At 35.6% G+C, this 20,717-nt stretch overlaps 1 protein-coding gene across 3 annotated transcripts in view; it reads left to right on the top strand.

Annotated features, from left to right (window-relative positions):
- SUSD1 (sushi domain containing 1) overlaps positions 1-20,717 on the top strand; it is a 296,420-nt gene that overhangs the window by 127,491 nt on the left and 148,212 nt on the right. For all 3 annotated transcript variants that reach the window (XM_031942900.1, XM_031942890.1, XM_031942907.1), the window contains exons 7-9: positions 2,821-2,918; positions 5,221-5,407; positions 14,323-14,417. In XM_031942900.1, coding sequence (XP_031798760.1) covers positions 2,821-2,918; positions 5,221-5,407; positions 14,323-14,417 — 380 coding nt within the window. The remainder of the gene's footprint in view (positions 1-2,820; positions 2,919-5,220; positions 5,408-14,322; positions 14,418-20,717) is intronic.

Here is a 20,717-nt window from a genome sequence, read left to right as displayed (position 1 = left end):
TTCTGCTCAGTAGGCCTAGCATCACCCAAATTTGGAACTCTGAGCATCCCTTCTGCTTGTGCCTGTACTCGATAGTCACAAAGCAAGCATGTTGCAGTTGGCACTGAAAGATTTCTGAGAAAATAATACTTACTCTTCCCTCTGAGACTGAGATTGAGCCAAAAAAGGGTCTTTGAAATGCTCGACACTAACCTTTTCTAACATTCTGGTCCCACTTCCATAGAGCTTGCAGCACCAGATGGGAACAGGTGGTATTTGTTCATTTGCAGCTGTCATTAGTGGAAAACTCAAAGGAAGAATGGAGAGTTAGAGATAGAGACAGAGACAGAGAGACAGACACATACACAGAGGGAGAGAAAGAGAGACAGACAGAGACAGACAGACAAAGAGAGACAGAGATAGAGACAGAAAGAGACAAAGGCAGACAGAGAGAGACAAAGAGCACATCTTTTATATTTGTTTCATTATTTCTTTAGCTTCTTTACTCAGGAGAGGGGCCTCTAGCAGAAGATTCATGTCTCTCTGTGTAAATCAACATTCTGGGGCTTTTCTTTTCAGTGGTTCATCAAAAGGGAAGTGGTTTGGTTTGGAATGTTTTTGTTCTCTGGAATGGTCAGTGAGGCAACGGAGTTATGTGTGAATGATCAGAGGGACTCAGAGCCCCAGAGACATAAGCTGCTACTTCTGGACACCTGTTATAATCATTTGATATTAGAATTAGAAAGAGATCTTAGATATAATTGAACAATCAATTCAATAAATATAAGAATAATAGCTAACATGTATATATACATGTTATGTATACACATATATAACACATATGTTATATATGTATTGACTAATTTGAATCTTATAAGTTTGTAAGGTAAGTGGTGTAATTATAGAATATTCATTTTACAAAAGGAAAATAGAGACAGAGGGATTCAGTTCCTGGGGTTAAACAGCTGGTAGGTATCAAAAGCATCATTTGAATTCAGGCTTTCTTGACTTTAAATCTTGTATTCTGCCCACTGTGCCTCATTTAATTAATGCTTCTGATTTATTAAGAGATTGTGCTAGGTACTAGGATACAAAGGAAAAAATGCCAGAGAACTTATAATCTCTGGGGAAACCCAGGATGGGAAAGCAAACAGAAACTGATAAATATAATACAATGTACAGAGTGTGGGGGAAAGCAAAAAGCAGTTCTAGATAAAATACCCTGGTCTCAGTGGGGAATGGGAAGTTAATGGAGAAGTATCTTAGAAAAACAGTGATACTGGTGCTATAATCAGTTATTAAATGGCACTGTGAATATGGGCCTCAAAGTGATCCTTGTTTAGTAGATTCTCACACTAAGATAATTGAATAGATTTGAGTTCAATTAGTGAGTACAATATAACCAAGTTGATTTATAAAAGTACTGGACTTATCTCAGAATAGGCCTCTTGGGTGTAAGTCTTGAAAAGAGATTTGCTTGAGGTGATAAAAAATAATCAGGGAATGTGGTTGGTTTTTATTTTTTTAACCTTATTTTAGATCCGGAGTTATTAACCTTTTGTGTCTGTGTGTCATGTGGATACTTTAAGCAATTTGATAAAGCCCTATCGATCCCTTCTGAAAAACCTGTTTTTAAATGCATACAATAAAATACAAAGGACTATAAAAGAAATCAATTATATTGGAATATATGTGTATATATATGGGTATGTATACATATATATGTAAACACATACACGTACATAAACACATATACATTTAAAAATGTACATACCCCAGGATAAGAACTTGTGGCTTAAAGATCTGTGCTCTCCTTACATGATGGGGAGTAGAGGGGGAAAGCATCACTTGGAATATTGCTCCTTAATAGAATGAGGACTTCTTTCAGTATTTTCCACTAATTTTTAAAGAAATTGTAAATCACATTTAAAGTTAACTCCCTGAGAGGGAACTGATGTTTTATAAAATATTGCTTTAATGTAGGTCATAGGAGACCAATTTAGTTTTCAGAGAAGCTTTGTGTGGTAGCAGGGAATAGTTTGTATATTGGTATAATGTTGTTTGACATGAGTCTCCCTTTAAAAACAAACATGAAAATCCAGAGAAATCAATGAGCTCCTCACTGAGCTAGAACAAACTACTCAAACCTACAGGGTCGAGGAATATAGTAGAGAGTTTAGTGGTTTACCTTAGCAGAGTTTCCAAGGCTCAGCTATATAGCTTGTGGGAGCTTATGGAGAATGGTAGTGCATCTATCTCTGCCTTTCTTAGAATTATCACTGACCTAGGAATTAATCTCCAATACCATGGTGTCCCTTTACTTGATTAGTGTGAGTAGAGAAAAGGATGAGATACTTCCTGGGATTGCTGATTCATCATGGAGCCCAATCTAAACTCCCTTTTAGCTTCAGGCTAATTGGAACGACAGTGGCCCCCAGTGGGCTGTCAGATTACTCACAGGCTGATACTCCTCATCTCTAGGGAGTGGGGTGGGGTGGGGAAACTATTCTTCTCTATTTATGTGATCTACCCAGCTTTCATGGATTATATATGAGCATTCAAGTGGTTGTTGGGTTAGTTTGTGTTGATATCAAATTATTAACAATGATCATTAGCAAATAAACTAGGTCATCCATCTCTATGAGGATTTTTCTTTTCTTTTTCTTTTTTTTTTTTAATTAAAGGCAATAGGGTTTAAGTGTATTGACTAGGGTCTACTAGTTAGTGTTAAGTGTCTGAGGCCAGATCTGAACTCAGGTCCTCTTGCTTCAGGGTTATATAGCTGCCCCATATTAGGATTTTTCAAGCTACATTGATAATTGTGCTTTTTTTTTAATCCAGAAAAAAAGACATCGATTACTAATGTGTTTGTCTTTAATGATACCTGTGTAAAATGGCGAGTGTCTCCAGGAAGAGAAGACTTGAAGATGGCATATCTGGTAAGGGAAACAATTGGTTTTTCTTCCTTGTAGAAAAGAGGGCATATTGGAGTCAAAATTTAATTACAGGCTTAATTAAGTGTAACAATGATTAGGACCATATTTATTAGAATCTTGTTCTTTTGGGAGTTTCCTAATTCACTTGCTGTCCAATCCTAGCACCATTTCAATTCATTTTAGTCTAATCCTAGAGACTGATTGTCTTGTCACTTTAATTCCTAAATGTTCTAGATAATTCTCTAGGACTAAAAGTTTTTCAGAGAAGTTATTGATGAGTTTTCTTACCTGGGTATTAATGAATTAACAAGTCCAGTTCCTATTTCTATCAATTTAGCAAGCATGTGTTAAATGCCTCCTATGTATTAGGTACTGTTGATGCAAAACCAAAATTGTTGCTTCCCTCACAAAGTTCCATGGAGAGAAACATGCACAAAGATAAGCAAATCCATAGGCAAGGAGGTGGTGCAGTGGATATAGCACAGGGCTTGGAGTCAGGAAGATCTGAATTCAAATCAAATTTGAGACATATATTAACTGTGTGAACCGGGTAAAGTATTTAACCCTGTTTATCTGAGTTTCCTTATCTCTAAAATGAGCCAGAGAAGAAAATGGCAAAACTACTCCAGTATCTTTGCCAAAAAAAAACTCCAAGTTGGGTCATGAAGACTGGATGACTGGAAAAATTACTGAATAACAAGTAGATATACAATAAAAGGGAATGGGACAAGGCTTTCAAGGACATCTCTGCATCAAGACATTTTTTCCCACATTTAGTCTAACACTTATGAGTTGTTGGTCCAATAGAGAGGTGTATTTACCTGATAAATGCATCAAAGCTCAGCAGTTTGTCAGTTACTTTAGCGACCATGGAAGTTATTTGATTGATTTACTCAACTGAATGCTCCTCCCTCCTACCCTCACCTTGTACATGTATTTATATATGTTTGATGATGATTTTTGCTTTAAATCTATGATCCTGTGAAATGATGAAGAGGAAAGGGCTCCTGTTAAAAGTGAATCATTAGTATAGGAAATTCATGTACCAGTTTATATAGAAATTTTTATTTTAATATTATTAAAGTTAAATATTATTTAAATATTAAAATGTTTATTCATTCATTTATCTATTGATTGAGTCATTTATTTATTTTGAGACTGGGTTTCCCGCCTGGTCTGTGTTAGGCTGGAAGTACAGCAGCCTGATCCCAATATAAATCAGCCCAGAAGCTTTGACCTGCAGCATTTCTAAAACCCTGTTGCTTTTCTCCTCCTTTGGCAACTTGATTCCATGCTCTTGACAGGGTAGGGGATGAGGGGGATGAACTTACTATATCTGTGCTGGATTTAATGCAGATATTTTAGTGACTTTAGCCATATTTCAGTTCAACACTAGAGTTCAAGTGATAAAATAGCCTTAGCCTTCCCCAATTTCAGGGATGAGAAACCATGTCAGGCCTCCATTACAAATATTTTTTTAAACCAACAGCTTTAATTTTAAAACTGTACTTTTGTATTTGTTACTGATTTTTTAAACTGTTGCTCAGTTCATGTTATTTTAACTGTTTAAAAATGAGCATATTTGCTGGACAGCTAGGTAGCTACAGTGGATAGAATGCTGGGTTTGGAGTCAGGAAGACTCATCTTCATAAGTTCAGATCTGACCTAAAACCCTTACTAGCTGTTTGGCTTTGGCTAAGTGACTTAATCCTGTTTGCCTCAGTTCCTCGTCTATAAAATGAGCTGCAGAGGGAAATGCCACACCACTGTAGTATTTTTGTCAAAACAAAATAAAACAAAAACAAGAACAAAAAAACCAAATAGCATCATTAAGAGCAGAATGCAACTGAAAAATAACTGACCAACAACATTATTTTTGTTCTACTTTTCTTCAGACATATATTCAAAGAAGAGATTTATTTGCTTGCATTTTGGTATTTTCATTAGTATTTATTTCATATGGCTAAATGAGAGCTAGAAGTTAGAATAGTCTGCTTTTTAACTGCTGGTAGAGTGTTTCAGTTTTACTGTATAGTCTTTACTATAAGCTATCTTTTGTCTGGAAGAAGAGAATTAGCTATATGGAAATGGCTCTATTAGATTTCTAAGGATCCAATTTTTAGATATTTAAGTACCTGGTGGCCAATTCATTTGTGACTTATCACCTTCAGCAAAGTAGTTTTGTGTAAAATGAAGTTTTGGGGGATGAGGTGGAGAGTACAGAAGTTACAGTTCAAGAAAAATAGAGTTTCTGTGATCTTTTTTCATCTAGCTGACTGAAAACTTAACTTTTCTTCCATTACAGATACACATTCAAGGGCAGCAACGAGATCGGACAGAATTTGTCCATGAGGACTTGTTGAACTTCACCACAAGCAGTCAGGAGCCTGAGGTCTGCCTACATCTGGATCAGGGTACCAACTACACTGTGACCATTAGGATTACCTTTCCTAGGCTCTCTGTGCCTGTAACTGTCAGGATTCAAACAGCTGGTAGGTGGTAGCGAAGTTATGTTCATGTATGATCTTTAAATCATAGCCTACTCCTTTCTGTGAAAGTAGAGATAATGTAGGGAAGTTCCTAGAGTGTCAGGAGTGGGTTAGATGACCGAGTTTCAGAATACATCGAGAAGTAGGAGACTCCCCAGGAATGTAGGTGAGCAGATGAAAAATGAGAATGAAGGTGAGATCCAGATGAAATGGGTAAATCTTATTCAACCCATAGACTTTTGGGAGCTCACTAAAGATGCAACAGAAGCCTTTTATAATTTTGATTTCAGGGGGATAGGATCTCACCTATACCAGTAAACCATTTAAGTTCTCTCTTCTCATTTCTGCTTCTCGGTTTCTCTGATTTCTTTCAAGTCCCAGCTTAAAATTCTTTTGTAGAATCTCTTTCCCAATTCCTTTTAAATTTGACACTTCCCCTCTGCTAATTTTTTCCAATTTATCCTGTATATATCTAGTTTGTATATAATTGTTTGCATGTTTTCGCCTTCATTAGACTGTGAGCTGCTTGAAAATAGGACCTGTCTTTTTTTTTTGCTCACAGAAACTTCATTTCTTTTACATTTCTTTGTAAAAAGATAATTTCTTTTCCTTAGGCATAGTAAGATTGTTGCCTTTAGCCCACAAATTAGAGCCACATTCTAAACTGACAAGTAAAAGGGCCAAATACATATTTCCCCTTATGTTTTCTATTAGAACTATATATTCTCACCAGCCCTGAAATCAGGAGGACCTGAGTTCAAATCTGGTCTCAGACACTTAATATTTCTTAGCTGTGTGACCCTGGGCAAATCACTTAACCCCATTTGCCTCAGCAAAACAAACAAACAAACAAACAAAAAAAACCCATCACAAAACAACAACAACAAAAAATATTATATATTCTTCCCAGTCCCATGTGAAACTTACCCTTTATACCAAATAGAAAATTAAGCCCAAACTGATTGTATTATATACTACTTTATTGATAGTTGGATACTCAGATGAATATATATAATCTCATCAATTTATACAATCCTTCCAATGAAACTAATTGCAGTGGATTTTTGCCTGCCCTTCCAGGTGATTGTTGGCTATGTGCTTCTATAAATAGAGAATCTGCCATCTTACTGGACGCCATTTCTATATATCTCCTGACATCATCAGGATACAAGTGGAGGATCTCAGCTGTCATATTATTCTATACTCATTTTAATACTTGTATATTCCTGGTGACATCATTAATTTTGGATCTCCTTTGAAATTCCTCATTTGTCATATATTGTTGATTGCTCATTCTCATGATGAGCATCTCATATATTGATGTCAAGTTATCTTTTTTTTTGAGGGTAGATATATCTTTGTATTATATTTAATTCAATTAAACAAAGATTTATTGTACATTTGCTATGTGCCAAGTCCTGAGCTCTAGTGGTCATGAAGATGGCTGAAGCAGGAATCTTAGACTTTAAAGTACTTAGAGCTTGGTCTGACTTCAAAAGATACCAGTTATCCATTACATCCCAGACCATCAACAGTTGTCCTGACTTTTGTCTTGTCACTGGATTTCAATGACTCTGGAAAAGTGAGAAAGGCTAACAATTTTGTTCAATTCTGCCTCATTTAGATCTAGTTCAGGTACCCTGTGATATCACTGATCCTCTTCAAAAACACAGGACAAACTACAACAAGAATTCTATAGCAGCACAAAAACCAGACCATACTTGTCTTCAAAAGCCAGGTAGAAGAATCTAGTCTTTGAATTAAAGTCTTCTAAGCAGGTGGCACTGGGCAACTAGGTGGCAGAATGGATAGCGTGCCAGATCTATGGTCAGGAAGACTCATCTTTCTGAGTTCAAATTTGGCCTCAGAGACTTATTAATTGGATGACCCTGGGCAAGTCACTTAACTCCTTTTGCCTTAGTTTTCTTTCCTATAAAATGAGGTGTAGAAGCTCCAGAATCTTTGCCAGGAAAACCCCAAATGGGGTCACAAAGAGTCAGACACAACTAAAAAAATAATTAAACAACAAAAGCCTTCCTCCTCCCTACCTTCCTTCTTTTCCTTTCAGATTATCACTGATTTAGAGCTGGAATCATTAATAAACATTTAAATTCAAGTGTATGTGTATGTGTGCGGGGGGCGGGGTACATGTATACTTGTACATGTAGGAAATAGGGGAATTTGAATGGACTCCATCAAATCGTCTCTACTCCCCTTAAAGGAATTGAAAGTGTCTGTGTCCTGATAAATTTATCATGTGATAATCAATTACTCATAATATCTATTGAATCAATTACTCATAATCTACAGATTAATTATAGAAAAAGCCCTTGGTCCCTTTAGGTATTTTTGAAAGTTATTGGTTAACCTGGAGTGCTATTACACAAGAAGAGTGTTTGAATTGGTTGAGAAAACTTGGTGCTGGCCTTTGGGTTATTTGTAAAATAATGAACCTATTCAGAACCCAGGGATTTAATCATCTATCAGTTTAGTAGTAGCAGTCATTCCCACCATCACTGAGAGGTGGGGAGAAAGAAAATAGCTCAGCCAAATCTTTGTCCTTGTTCTCTTTTGATTAGTGGAAAACCTTGTGAAATTTGGAGGATTGGTGTGTTTGTAGTTTTTTTTATTTACTTCTTAGCAGTGTCCTTGAGACAGCAGTTTCTGGCAGCAGTGTCTGTATTGGGAGGTAGGAACAGACTGGATAGGATGAAAAAAACAGATTCAAGGTTCTCTGATGAGTCCAATAGAAATTCTACACCAGACTTAAGGGAGACTTAGTAAGTAGAACACAAAGGAGAGGAAGGACTTGGAATAAGCAAAATCTGGTTATTTCTTTGCCACCCATACTCTCCAAGCACTTTTTCCATGTTCGAATGTTTTAGGGAGAGATTCTGTCACAGTGTTTTGGAGGGATGTTTTGTTTCAACTATTAATGTCATTACAAATAGCTTTGCTTTGCAAAATTTAATTCCAGCTGATAAATTGTTATCAACTCATAATCATGGTGGGGAACTGCACTGGTAGGGCCTTATGAATTTTACTACAAGAAACCATCCCAATTCCTTAGGACTACTCCCAGGGTAATACTTTAGAATCCTAAACTTAGAGATTGAAAAGCCTGAAGAGCCATCTGGTCCAATTTCCTTATTTTACAGATGAGGAAACTGAGGACTAGAGAAAGGAAACTTATATTTAGGCTCATATGGACTGATCTTCATCCTGGGAGCTTGACCCACAATGGCCAGATTCTTTCCTTTTGGTCTGCTGCCTCTACCTGGATCATTCCAGGAAAGTCTTCAAAATGAACCTAAATATAGTCAAATCTAGGGTGTTTCAATGGTGGGTACCTGCATAGATACTCAATATACAATGTAATGATGGGCCATGGGACAGTCTTTATTTCATGCTAAAAGAAATACATAAAACCTCAAGGTTGAATAAATATGGAAGCATAAAATATTTATATAGCTCATCAACTCCTCTTCTTCAAAAGGAAACTGAACTTAGAGTTGCTATTAGGGTAACCTTTTGTTATTTTTGCTGGCAGAACTGCTAGTATCCCTCTGTAGTTAGACTCCCACTGAAGTTAAACATGCTTTGAAGCTTAATGAACAAGCAGATTCCTTTGTCACTAGAACTGCACAAAGTAACTTGCTGGCTTTGTTCTCCAAGTAGGATGTAATATAGGAAACATGCATGTTGTCTTATTCCTTATTCTAGAAGGAGGATGCATTAAGAAATTTTCTCTCTCCAGTAAATAATTTGGGTCCAGTGCTCAAATTCTTAAACTAAGGAACTTTGGAACTTGGTGTTATTCATCACACAACTATCAAAGTTGGTGCTTTCCAGGCAATCTCCTCTCCCTCCTCAAAGGCTAGATTCTGAGATAAAAATGCCTAAGGAATTCATTCCCATCTTCATACCTCACCCCTACGCTGGAGATTGAAGTTTAGAAGTGTCTTTGAACTTTTCTCTTTAGCTTCATGCAAGCACATGTCTCCTATTACTATGTTCTGCTATAAGTCACCAGTGCCGATTCTGATGGAGTAAAATTTGTTTGTTTGGGTTCTTTTGCTTTTTTGCTTCACTTTGTTTTTTCTCCCCTCAATAATGTTTTATTTTCCCAATTAAATATAAAGATAGTTTTGAACATTCATTTTTGTAAGATTTTTGAGTTTCACATTTTTTCCCTCTCTCCCTTACTTTCCCACTCCCAAAGACAGCCAGCAGTCTGATAGAGATTATACATCTAAACATCTATACATCTAAAATGATGTATTTCCATATTAGTCATATTGTGAAAGAAAAATCAGACCAAAAAGGAAAAAATATGAGAAAGAAAAAACAAACAAACAAATGAAGAGGTAAAAATAGTATGTTTTGATCCCCATTCAGTTTCCATAGTTTTCTCTCTGGATGTAGATGGTATTTTCCATCCAAAATTTATTGGAATTCCTTAGAGAATTAAATTGCTGAGAAGAGTTATCATGATTGATCATCACACACTCTTGATGTTATTATACACAATGTTCTCCTGATTCTGCTCACTTCACTTAGTCTCAGTTCATGTAGGTCTTGTCAAGCTTTTCTGGCAATCAGCTTACTTTTCATTTCTTATAGAAAAATAGTATTCCATTACATTCAAATGCCATAAGTTATTCAGTCATTCCCCAACTGATGAGCATTCACTTAATTTTCAGTTCCTCGACTCTACAAAAAGAGCTGCTTCAAACATTTTTGCACATGTGTCCTTTTCCTTCTTTGGTATACATTCCAGAATGGCACTGCTAAATCAAAGAATATGCACAATTTATAGCTCTTTAGGCACAATTCCAAATTGTTCTCCAGAATGTTTGGATAAGTTCATAACTCCACCAACAGGGCATCTCCCAATTTTTCAGCATTCTCTCCAACATTTATTATTGTCTTTTTGTCAACTAGTCATTCTGATAGGTGTGAAGTGGTAGCTCAGAGTTGTTTTAGTTTGCAATTTTTTAATCAATAATGATTCAGAGCATTTTTATATGATTATAAATTACTTTAATTCCTTTATCTGAAAATTGTCCATATCCTTTGATCATTTATTAATTGAGGGATGACTTGTATTTTTTTTGCTTTACTTTGGAAGAACACATAAGAGAATAGCTGGAGAGAGTGCACAATATCAAAGCTTCATAGAGTTGTGTCAGCTTTCATTTATAGACAATGAGAAGAGATACTCTTCAGTTAGCTAAGTATTGTATACTATAAATTGTATTTAAAATAATTGTCCTCACCCTGTAATCTCATCACTCATATGGAGATATCGGGAAGAAAAAGGGTCCTTTCCATAGTGAGGAGACCAGAATAACTTTTAAGTAAACTTATTCAATTTCTTCAAAGCTAACAATAGCCTATGTTGTATAATTTTATCAGAGTGTTTGGAGAGTTCTTCAATTCTCCATGGGAACTTCCATTATTCACCTTCCTTACAATCAAATTTGTAATTTCTTTTGGTATAATGACATTTCATTAGTATCTTATACCCTAATTTGTTCAGCCATTTCCCAATCATTGGAAATTGGATTATTTCCAGGTTTCTCCTATTATGAATAATACTGCTAGAATTATTTTAATATAGAGAGAGCTTCTCTCTGTACTTCCCCTAGTCTTCTGTAAGTTGTAGAAATTGAATTGTCATTAAGAAGGGGGGGGGGATAGGAGGGGAAAGGGATTTGTTCTCAAAATCTACCAAAATACCATGATACCTTTATTTTTTTCCTTTGTTAGATTATAGGTTTATAATGTCTGGAAGTTAGTTTGGAGATATTAGATTTTTGGTTGTCTTGTTCCTCTGACAGTTTAGTGCAGACTATGAGAAGAGAGAAGAGATTCACAAATATATTTCAGGAAGGTCAGTGATAACAATATTTGTAGCCATTAATTTGGAGAGGTTGTAGTTCTAGAGACTGATAATCGTATAGGATTATGAAACAGGAAGGGAAAAAAAAGTGGAAATGTTATAAAGGATTAAGGTTGTAGGTGGGGACAATCAGAAGAGTACAACTCTTGAAAAGGGAAAAATGTGATAAATGAACTAACCAGAAAAGAAATGTAGTTAGTCAGCATGAAAAATAAAAGAGATAATAAAATTCTTTAGAGAGAAGTGGGAGAAAGAATAAAAGCATAAAAAATGTTAGTGAGGGCATTGAGTAAGTAGATAGATGGAAAAGTAAAGTGTTTTTTCTTGGTTAAGATGGATTTTAATTTTGCTTAGGCCATTTTGGTCATTGTCCAAATTTTGAAGTTAAAAAGACCATATGTCTGAAATAAATGAGTTATGATGGGATAGATAAGGGTGATTCTTGAGTATAGATTTTATTAATTTCTTTCCCCCTGAGGCAGTTGGGGTTAAGTGACTTGCCCAGGGTCACACAGCTAGAAAGTGTTAAGAGTCTGAGATCATATTTGAACTCAGTTCCTCTTGACTTCAGAACTGATGCTCTATCCGCTGCACCACCTAGCTACCCCTCTTGATATTTTATTTATCATTTTTAAAACTCCTGTTTAAAATGTTAAAGTTGTAAGGACATAGGTGAAAACTTGGGCTTTCTGTGATTTGTTATTTATTTTTTAAAAATTATTCTTTTACTTTTCTTTGTGATGATTGCTTTTCAGCTAAGCAAATGTCTTGCACCACATGTTAGTGATATTTAAAATTCTGTAGACAAGTCTGCATCTAGAATGACTTATTGTTGTCATTCTCTCTCTCTCTCAGAATAAATGGAAGGAATAGAATGGAGACATCAAAATCCTATCTTAATTTTTTATAAACGCACAGGATGTTGGGTAATATATTGTTTTTGTCTGTGGCTGATATTTAAGTGTTTTCTCCCTGGGGAAGAATATATGATGTTCTTTTGTTATAAAATTTGCTTCAGTATTAGCATTAGCTCTGTGACTGCTGGGCTCTGCAGAGCATTTTTTTTTAATAGCAGCCTTGCTCTGATTCATTGCTGGGGCACCATGTTCTGCCTACTCAAAGAAAATAAAATGGAGCATTCAAAGGGAATACAAGATTAGTAGGAGGCATAAAATAACTTTTTCCATGCTGTGTCTGAATCCAGGTCTGTCTTCATCTTAATTTACTTCCATAGTGCATAGCTGAATTGTTACTGAGTCATGCTCTGCCTGGGAAAAGAACCTTTCTCCATTGTCCCTTTAATAATAATAATAATAATTCACATTTGATATTGCATCTTAAAGTTTGTGAATCACCTAATGTACATTCTCAATTGACCTTTGCAACAATCCTGAAAGGAAGGTATTATAATTTTTATTACCTTTATGTTTTATAGATTAGGAAATTGAGGCAAGTTAAGTGACTTGCCTAAGGTAATAAATTTAGGAAGAACTCATTCCCTCCCCAGTCCTCTCTTTCTTCCACCTTTCCTACTAGTATAAAAAGCAAGGCCATGTTCCAATCCCTCAGGCTCCAGACTCCTTATTATGGAAGGGACCCCCTCTATATCCAAGCTGTTGCTAAGACCTGCTAAAAGCCTCGATTTCACCTTTGCAACGTCCACCTCATTCTCTCTTCTGAAACTGTCATCATTCCAATGTAGGTCCTCAGCCCCTTATTGCAATAGCCTGCTGGTGGGTCTGCCTGCTTCAAGTCTTTCCTTACTCTAATCCATCCTCCATTCAGCTACTAAAGTGATTTTCCTAAAGTGCAGGTCTGATCATGTAGCTCAATAAACTCGAATAGCTTCCTATTGCCTCTAGGATCAAATACAAAATCTTCTGTTTGGCATTCCAAACCCTTTATAATCTAGTCTCCTCCCATTTTTTCAGTCTTCTCTTACCTTATCCTCTGACATGTGCTCTTTGATCCAGTAACAGTGGCCTCCTGGCTATGCTACACAAGAAATGGAATCACTTGGCTCCTAGCTGTCTGACATGTCTGGAACATTCTCCCTTCTAGGACCTCCCTGGCTTCCTTTAAATTCCAACTAAAATCCCACCTGCTACAGGAAGTCTTCCCCCAACCTTCTTAATTCCAGTGCCTTCCTTAGACTAATTATTTCCTATTTAATTTTGTTTGTAGCTTTAATGTTGTTTGTATATATTTATTTGCATATTGTCTCCCCCATTAGAGTGCAAGATTCTTCAGGGCAGGGCATTTGCCTCTTTTTCTATTCCCAGCATTTAGCACAGTGCTCTGGTGACACAATGGGTGTTTAATAAATGTTTATTGAATAATTAATTGAAGGGTCAGGCAGGATTCAAACTCAGCTCTTCTTGACTCCAGATTCAGTGTTCTACTTCACTCAACTATCTGTCATAATTTCTATCATTCCACAGAATTGAAACTATCCCATTCTAAGAGTTCTTGTAAATAAATACACTTTTGACTATTGGTCACTTGTTTTCATCTTGGTCATAATGCAGATAAATTTTTTCCTCCTCCTATATGCCATTCTATCCAGAATTTAACTAAATAAGTGGAGAGTCCTAGACTATGGGAGAAAATGAGACCAATAAGTTATGATGATTAAGGGTAGTCATCAGAGCCCAAGAATAGAACTCTTCTGAGAAAATGAGGCAGTTTTCCACTTTTTCATACATGAGAAAGCAAACCAGAGGCCATGCCAGGTCAAGTTCAAGTTATCAGAAATGCCAGTTCACTGGAAGCAGAGAAAGACACACAGTCTGCTCCAACATTATACATTTGAGAGAGTTATGTGTCAAAGCTGAGAGGATACACTATGGAAGGGAGACAGATGGCGGTTTGTTTTAGGGAACTTCCCTGTCAAAGGAGGCAGGACTTTTGTGGCCAGTTCTTGTCCCACTGCCTCAACGTGTTCATGGTTTTAACCTTGACAATTTGTGCAAAAATGATGGTTGTCAAAAATATTCTCTTTTCACTGTTGCAGATGATGATGGATCCTTGAATGTTTCAATATTTAATGAAACCTGTTTGAAATGGAAGAGGAACCCCAGAGATATTGCAGAAAAGCAAATATACCAGGTAAGATTGTCTTCTTTTGAAATAGCTGGAAAATAAGCCATTCATTCATTCATTCAGTCAGCAAATAGTACTAGTTGCCTACCACAGGTCATATAGCTAGATAATCAGTAAATAAGGTACAGTCTCTATCCTTAAGGAGAAAATCTTGGAACTGAGGATCTCAAATTAATTTGTAAATATTACTGCATATGTATTTACTACTACTACTACTACTACTACTACTAATAATAATAATAATAATACTTTGGAGCTTAGAGACATTGTGGAATCATGCCTAATAGATTTGGCTTCAGAAAGACCTGCTTTTAAATCCTATCTCTGACTACATGTCCCTGGACAATTAGCTTTTTTGTTTGTCTTGTTTCCCTAGAACTTATCCACAGAGGGAATTCCTCATTTTCTTGGAGATAGGAGTTTTGCAGAAGAAAATCCGATCCTTCCTGTATTTCAATAATTCTAAGTCTATACTCTTTATTTGGGGTCTTTGAATACTAAAGTAAATGGTCATAACTTATTTTCCTATAAAGTAGGCACAACCTTGGAATTTAAGTAAATTTTGTTAAGGGACTCAACATAAAAGCTCACATAAAAGTTTGTCTTAAAAAAAAATCAGAAGTATCATGTAGAGAAATGATAAGGAGAAAACCAGGAATAATTTCATTTAAAAAGGGGGAGACTCTTTTGTTTTTTAATATTGGAGGAATTAGCCAAAATATAAATGGTGTCAAAGAGTACAAAGAGTATGGAGATGGTAAGAATGCGTAATGTGGAGAACAGAGAAGCCAGTTTCATTGGCCTGTCTGTTAGGTAGGTGGAGGAGTTCTGATGAAACTGTAAAGGTAGGTTTGTAAAGTCCTTAAACATGCATTTAGAATTTTGTTGGATATAAAGAAAAAGATCCTCCTAGTCCCCATTGATTTGATGCTACAACTCTAGTCCCAGATAAACTTTGGTGAGAGGGAAAGAGAAGTTTGTTCCACCCTTCCAATTCTTCTTTGATCTCTTGAACTCAATCCATCATTCAATTAACACGTTTACTTATCATCTACTTTGTCCTCCTTAGGCACTTTGCTAGGTTCTAAGGATAAAAATACCAAGTATTAAATAATCTCTATTTTTAAGGGACTTACATTTGAAAGGGAGAGATAAATAATATACATACATAAACACAAGTATATGCATAATATGTATATACAGAATAAATATAAAGAGAATGAATATAAGTAAATACAAGATAAAAAGTGAGGGTACTTGCATTTAGAGAATCAGTTCGTTCCTCTTCATCTCAAAACTCCTTGTCACTATTCTCTACTGTCTCCTCTTTTTCACCAGTTTCTAACAATAAGGTAGCACTTCTTACCCCAAGAGGCAGCTAGGCAGTACATTGCTGGTTCTGGAGTCAGGAAGATCTGAGTTCAAGTACAGCTACAGATACTTACTGGCTATATAAAGCTAGACAATTCACTTAATAGTTCTGCCTCAATTCTCTCAACTGTAAAATAGAAATAATAATAGCACTTGCCTCCCAGAGCTTTTCTGAAGATCAAATGAGATAACTTTGTAAAGTGTTTAACCCAGTGCTTAGCACATAGCCAATACCTAAGAAATGTTTTCTAAGTTGTTTTCTTCCTTCTGCCTGTCCACCCCTCCCCTCTTTTCTTCTCCATCATTCTCTCTCTTTTTCATCCTCTATTTGGCAAAGATGATTGAGAAGAAGTAGTCATACAACTGAGATAAGAACCAGGACAGGCTCTTACCAAAAAACCCACAAGGCCTTCAAACGTGCTCAGCTCTCCTCTATCATTTAAAAGAAAATCCTTATTAAACTCTACTATTCCCTCAAATTTTCATCTAAATATCTCTTCCTTTTAAAATCCATCTCCTAGGAATGTTGTATGTACATGCATTGCCTCAGCTTCTCCTCACTCAAATTCAGCTTTTTATAACCTGACTTTTGACTTCATCAATCAAACGAAATTATTCTCTCTAAAGTTTCCAGTGATCTCCTAATTGACAAATCTCGAGGCCTTTCCTCAGTTTTTTGATCTTTTTGCTACATTTAACACCATTGATCACCTTCTTTTCCAAAATACTCTGGGTTTTGTGACATTAGTGTGTCCTGGTACTTAGCTGTACAATCACTCCTCAATCACCTTTGCTAGATCATCATCTTTACAATGTCCTCTACCAACTGAGGTTTCTTATTTTCTTTCTTTGTATTTTCTCTCAGTAATCTCAACAATTCCTGTAGTTTTAATTATCATCTTTGTGCAGCTGACACCCAGATCTATACATTTAGAACCAGGAGCTCTCCTGACTTCTGTTCCTATTACCAATGGAACATTTTAAACTGGATGTTCCAGAGACATTTAAAATTCAATGTGACTTCACTAAAACCCACTTTTCTTTCACACTTCTTTCTGTCAAAGGCACCATCTTTCTTCCATGGGTATTATCTTCAACTTCTCCCTCTCCCTCATTCTATATAACCAATCACTTATCAAATATTACTTTTTCTACTTTCACATCTCTCTCATTATCTTTTTCTTCTCTACTCAGATATCTATAATCTTAATTCAGGTGTTCATCACCTCTCACCCAGAAGACCTAACTGATCTCCTTCCCTCAGGTCTCTCTTCAATGCAGTCTACACATTTATTCTGGAATAAATTTCCTTAAACAGATCTAGTCATACAATTCAATAAACTCTTATAACTACCTATTGCCTCTAGCATAAAATCTAAATAAATTTGTCTAGTTTTAAAGGATTTTACAAACATATCTTTCTAGCTTTATCTGATAGTATTCCTATGCTTCACTTTACCCAATTGAAAGACCAATGAAACCAGCCTTTCTGCTCTTCATATTCAGCATCCTATTAATCTCTGTACTTTTGAACTGAATGTTCCCAATAACTGGAAAGCATTCCTTCCTCATTTCTGCCTCATAGAATCCCCTTTCCCCCTTCAAAATACAGACCAAACACCATTTTCTATATAGTTAACCAATTTAATTTTATCTTGTCATCTGCTCTTGAATCCCTTTCCTCAACCCCTTCTACTTTCAATGTTCCTCTTCTATTGCTACTCATATGCTGAATAATAACTAGAGAAAGTCATAATTGTACTGATGAAGCATACTGATTAGATAAATTCATTTTATCCAATTTTGACTGGGTCCTCACTGCGGTAAGGCAATCATTTAAATCCTCTTTCACTGATTTCTTATCTCACTGTACACAGAAGCTATTCTAAGCCTTCTCTCTTCAAGTATCTCATTCTTTCTCCTCCCTCTATCCACCTGAGAAGCTAAGTATTACTTTGTCTCATTTCACAAAGATGATTGAATCTATTAGCATTGAGTTCCAGGAATGGAGTAAAGTAAAGACAGAGCAGTGATTATGATGTGAGGAACTGGAAGTCACAATGAGGACAAAGAGTAAGCTTAGGAATGTTAGGTCATAAGAAGAGAAGGAAGGAAAAGTCAGAATTTTTGATTAAGGAGTTAGAACACTTGTAAGCAGGTCCTAGTAAGATCCATTCCCAAAATGTGGCTGAATTGTGAAGTGAAGAAGTAAATCATGAGGATTAAGAAGACTCAAAAATTGGAAGATTTTAGAGAGTTTGAGGAAGTGTCAAATTAAATATTGAAATTCTTTAATTTAAAGACGAGTTGGGAAGTAGGAAGATGATTAATCAGGTATATACAATTGCTTGACAAAGGAGGCAGAATGACCTAAATGATACATTACAGCACCATGGTTTGAAAAGAGTGGAGTACAATGCACTTCAAAGCAGCTGACATCCCTATTCACTAAAAAATATTATTCATTAGCTGTTGGATCCTTTGCTTAGTGTTGTATATTTGTTCATATAACTTGCCTAGCAACTGGTAATTGATGGTAAGTACAATATTGTTGTGTTGGCAAGATGTAACTTAGTCCTTGAAAACAGTTACAGTTGAACTGAAAGGCTTAAGTCAATATTAGTTTAAGCTCAATGTCAGTTTGCTTGACTAAAGGCAAAGTGAATTTAAAAAAAAAAAAAAGGGAGGCATCAGACTGGAGAGACTTAAAATATAGTGTCAACTTCTGAAACCCATATATTTATTTTATTTTATTTTATTTTTATTTATTTTATTTTTTTCTGAAACTCATATATTTGGAAGAACATTGATAAACTGGAATGACTGCAGCAAAGGACAATCTCTTATGAAGTTACTAGATACTATGGTACTGAAGAACCTGAGGAAGATCCTGAGGTTGTAGAAGGGAAGACTTAGAAAGGACATAGGATCATGGCATTAGAACTGGAAAGGACCTCAAAGGTCATCTGATCCATGATGGCTGTCTTTTACTATTAGAAAAGCTACTATGGAAGATGGATTATGTTGCCCTATGTGTCTCCAGAAACAAGAATTAGGGCCAGTGTGCTGAAGTCACTGAAATATATTTGCAATCAATATGAAGAATGACTCCTTAACAATTTGATTGGGAATTGTGATTTCATTGATATAGGGAAGTCTTGTTTTGGAAATTCCCTCCATTGATATAAATTAGCAAATTATTCCACAATTTAGTTTTAGGTTGTCGGAGGCATTGAGACTTTTGGTTTCTTCATCTGTAAAAATAGGTAGTATAGTAAAAGCACAGGGTTGTTATAAGGATTAAATGAAATAATTTTAGTATTTTGCAAACTTTAAAATGCAAAATAAAAGGCAAGCTATTATCCATTTCACCTTTGGACAGTTGTACTTTTTAGAAAGAGACAATATATTAATAGTAAATAAGAAGTTGACTTTAGACTCAGGGACATCCGGGAAGATTAAAGTCCTGCCTCTGTTAAATATCAGCCATGTGAAATGAGCAAGTCTTTTAAAATCCAGTGTAACACAGCTAGGAAATGTCTGAACGACTTTAAATGCAGGTCTTTAAAACTCTATTCTATACATTATCTTAATACGAGGTGTTCTTAGCCTTTTTATGTGTATCATGAATTCCTTTGGGCAGTCTTTAGTCTATGGATCCATTTGTAGAATAATATTTTCTAACAAATAAAATGAAATACATGGGGTTACAAAAGGAAGCAATTATATTGGTTCAAAATATTTTTTTCAAAAGTTCATGGAGCCAGATTAAGAAATCCTGCTCTAGGGGATTATAAGATTGGGGCAACTGGACCCCAGGGGAAGAACCTTCAGACACATAAAGATAACTCCTAGGCACTCTTTTGGCTCCTGGTATATCTCCTGGTAGAACCTTGATTTTCATTTGTTTGGAAAGATTTTAAGTGTATTATTCATAAATATTCCTATGTTTGGGAAAATTGAGGGGATAGATGAGATGATTTTTAAAAGTTCCTTCTCTCCTTAAATTTGTGTTATAGTCAAATCTTAAAGAATAGCTTCATTAAGAACTCAGCTATGATGATGAGCACTTTTCATTGTTTGGCCACTAGAGGGCAAGTCTGCTATATGTTAAAAATCAGATTATATTCGAGTCTTTTGATTAGGTCCTTCTTTCATGCAGTGGATCCCCTGAAGACTTGATACAAATTTAGAATATGGACTCCTATTAATTATCTCAGGGTTTGTCAACAGGAAATCAACCAGTTGGGGACAGAGTTGTTTCTTATTTTTGTATCCCTAGGGCTCAGAGGCAGCTAGATAGTGTAATATCATATTGGAGTCAGGAAGGCCTGAGTTAAATTTAAAATAGCTTATAGCCTTAGTAGCTGTGTGAGCCTGGATAAGCAATTTAACTTCTCTCTGCCTCAGTTTCCTCAGTGTAAAATGAGGATGATAATAATAGCACTTCTCTTCTAGGGTTGTGATGAGGATCAAATGAAATGTTTTCAAAATTCTTCACATAGTATCTGACATATAGTAGTTGCTAAATAAATGCTTGCTTTCTTCCTAGCACAGTGCTTAGCATGTAGCATTTTGTGATAAACACCTATTAAATTGCATTGCGTTGTCATGACATTTCCCACATATTCTCAAAACAGAAATAATTTTCATCTAAAAAAATTTGAATGTCTCATTGACTGTATCAGAGTTAAACAAAACACCAAAAATTATGGTATTAAATCTCCAAAAAAAATTGGAATCATAAAGACTTTTCTGTTATTGTTGTTGTTTTTGTGGTAACCCCAGAAATATCATTCCTAAAGAGGAGAAGATAAGTTATTAAGATGACAGGAGAGAAAAAGACTAAGCTGTCTCAAATGAAATAACATATATAAAGCAAATAAATCATTATTTACCAAGGGCCCAGAGCTAGTGAGAGAGCTTGATACAATT

This window comes from Sarcophilus harrisii, chromosome 1, assembly GCF_902635505.1.
Source record: "Sarcophilus harrisii chromosome 1, mSarHar1.11, whole genome shotgun sequence".
NCBI lineage: Eukaryota > Metazoa > Chordata > Mammalia > Dasyuromorphia > Dasyuridae > Sarcophilus > Sarcophilus harrisii.
This window is presented reverse-complemented; position numbering and strand designations above follow the sequence as displayed.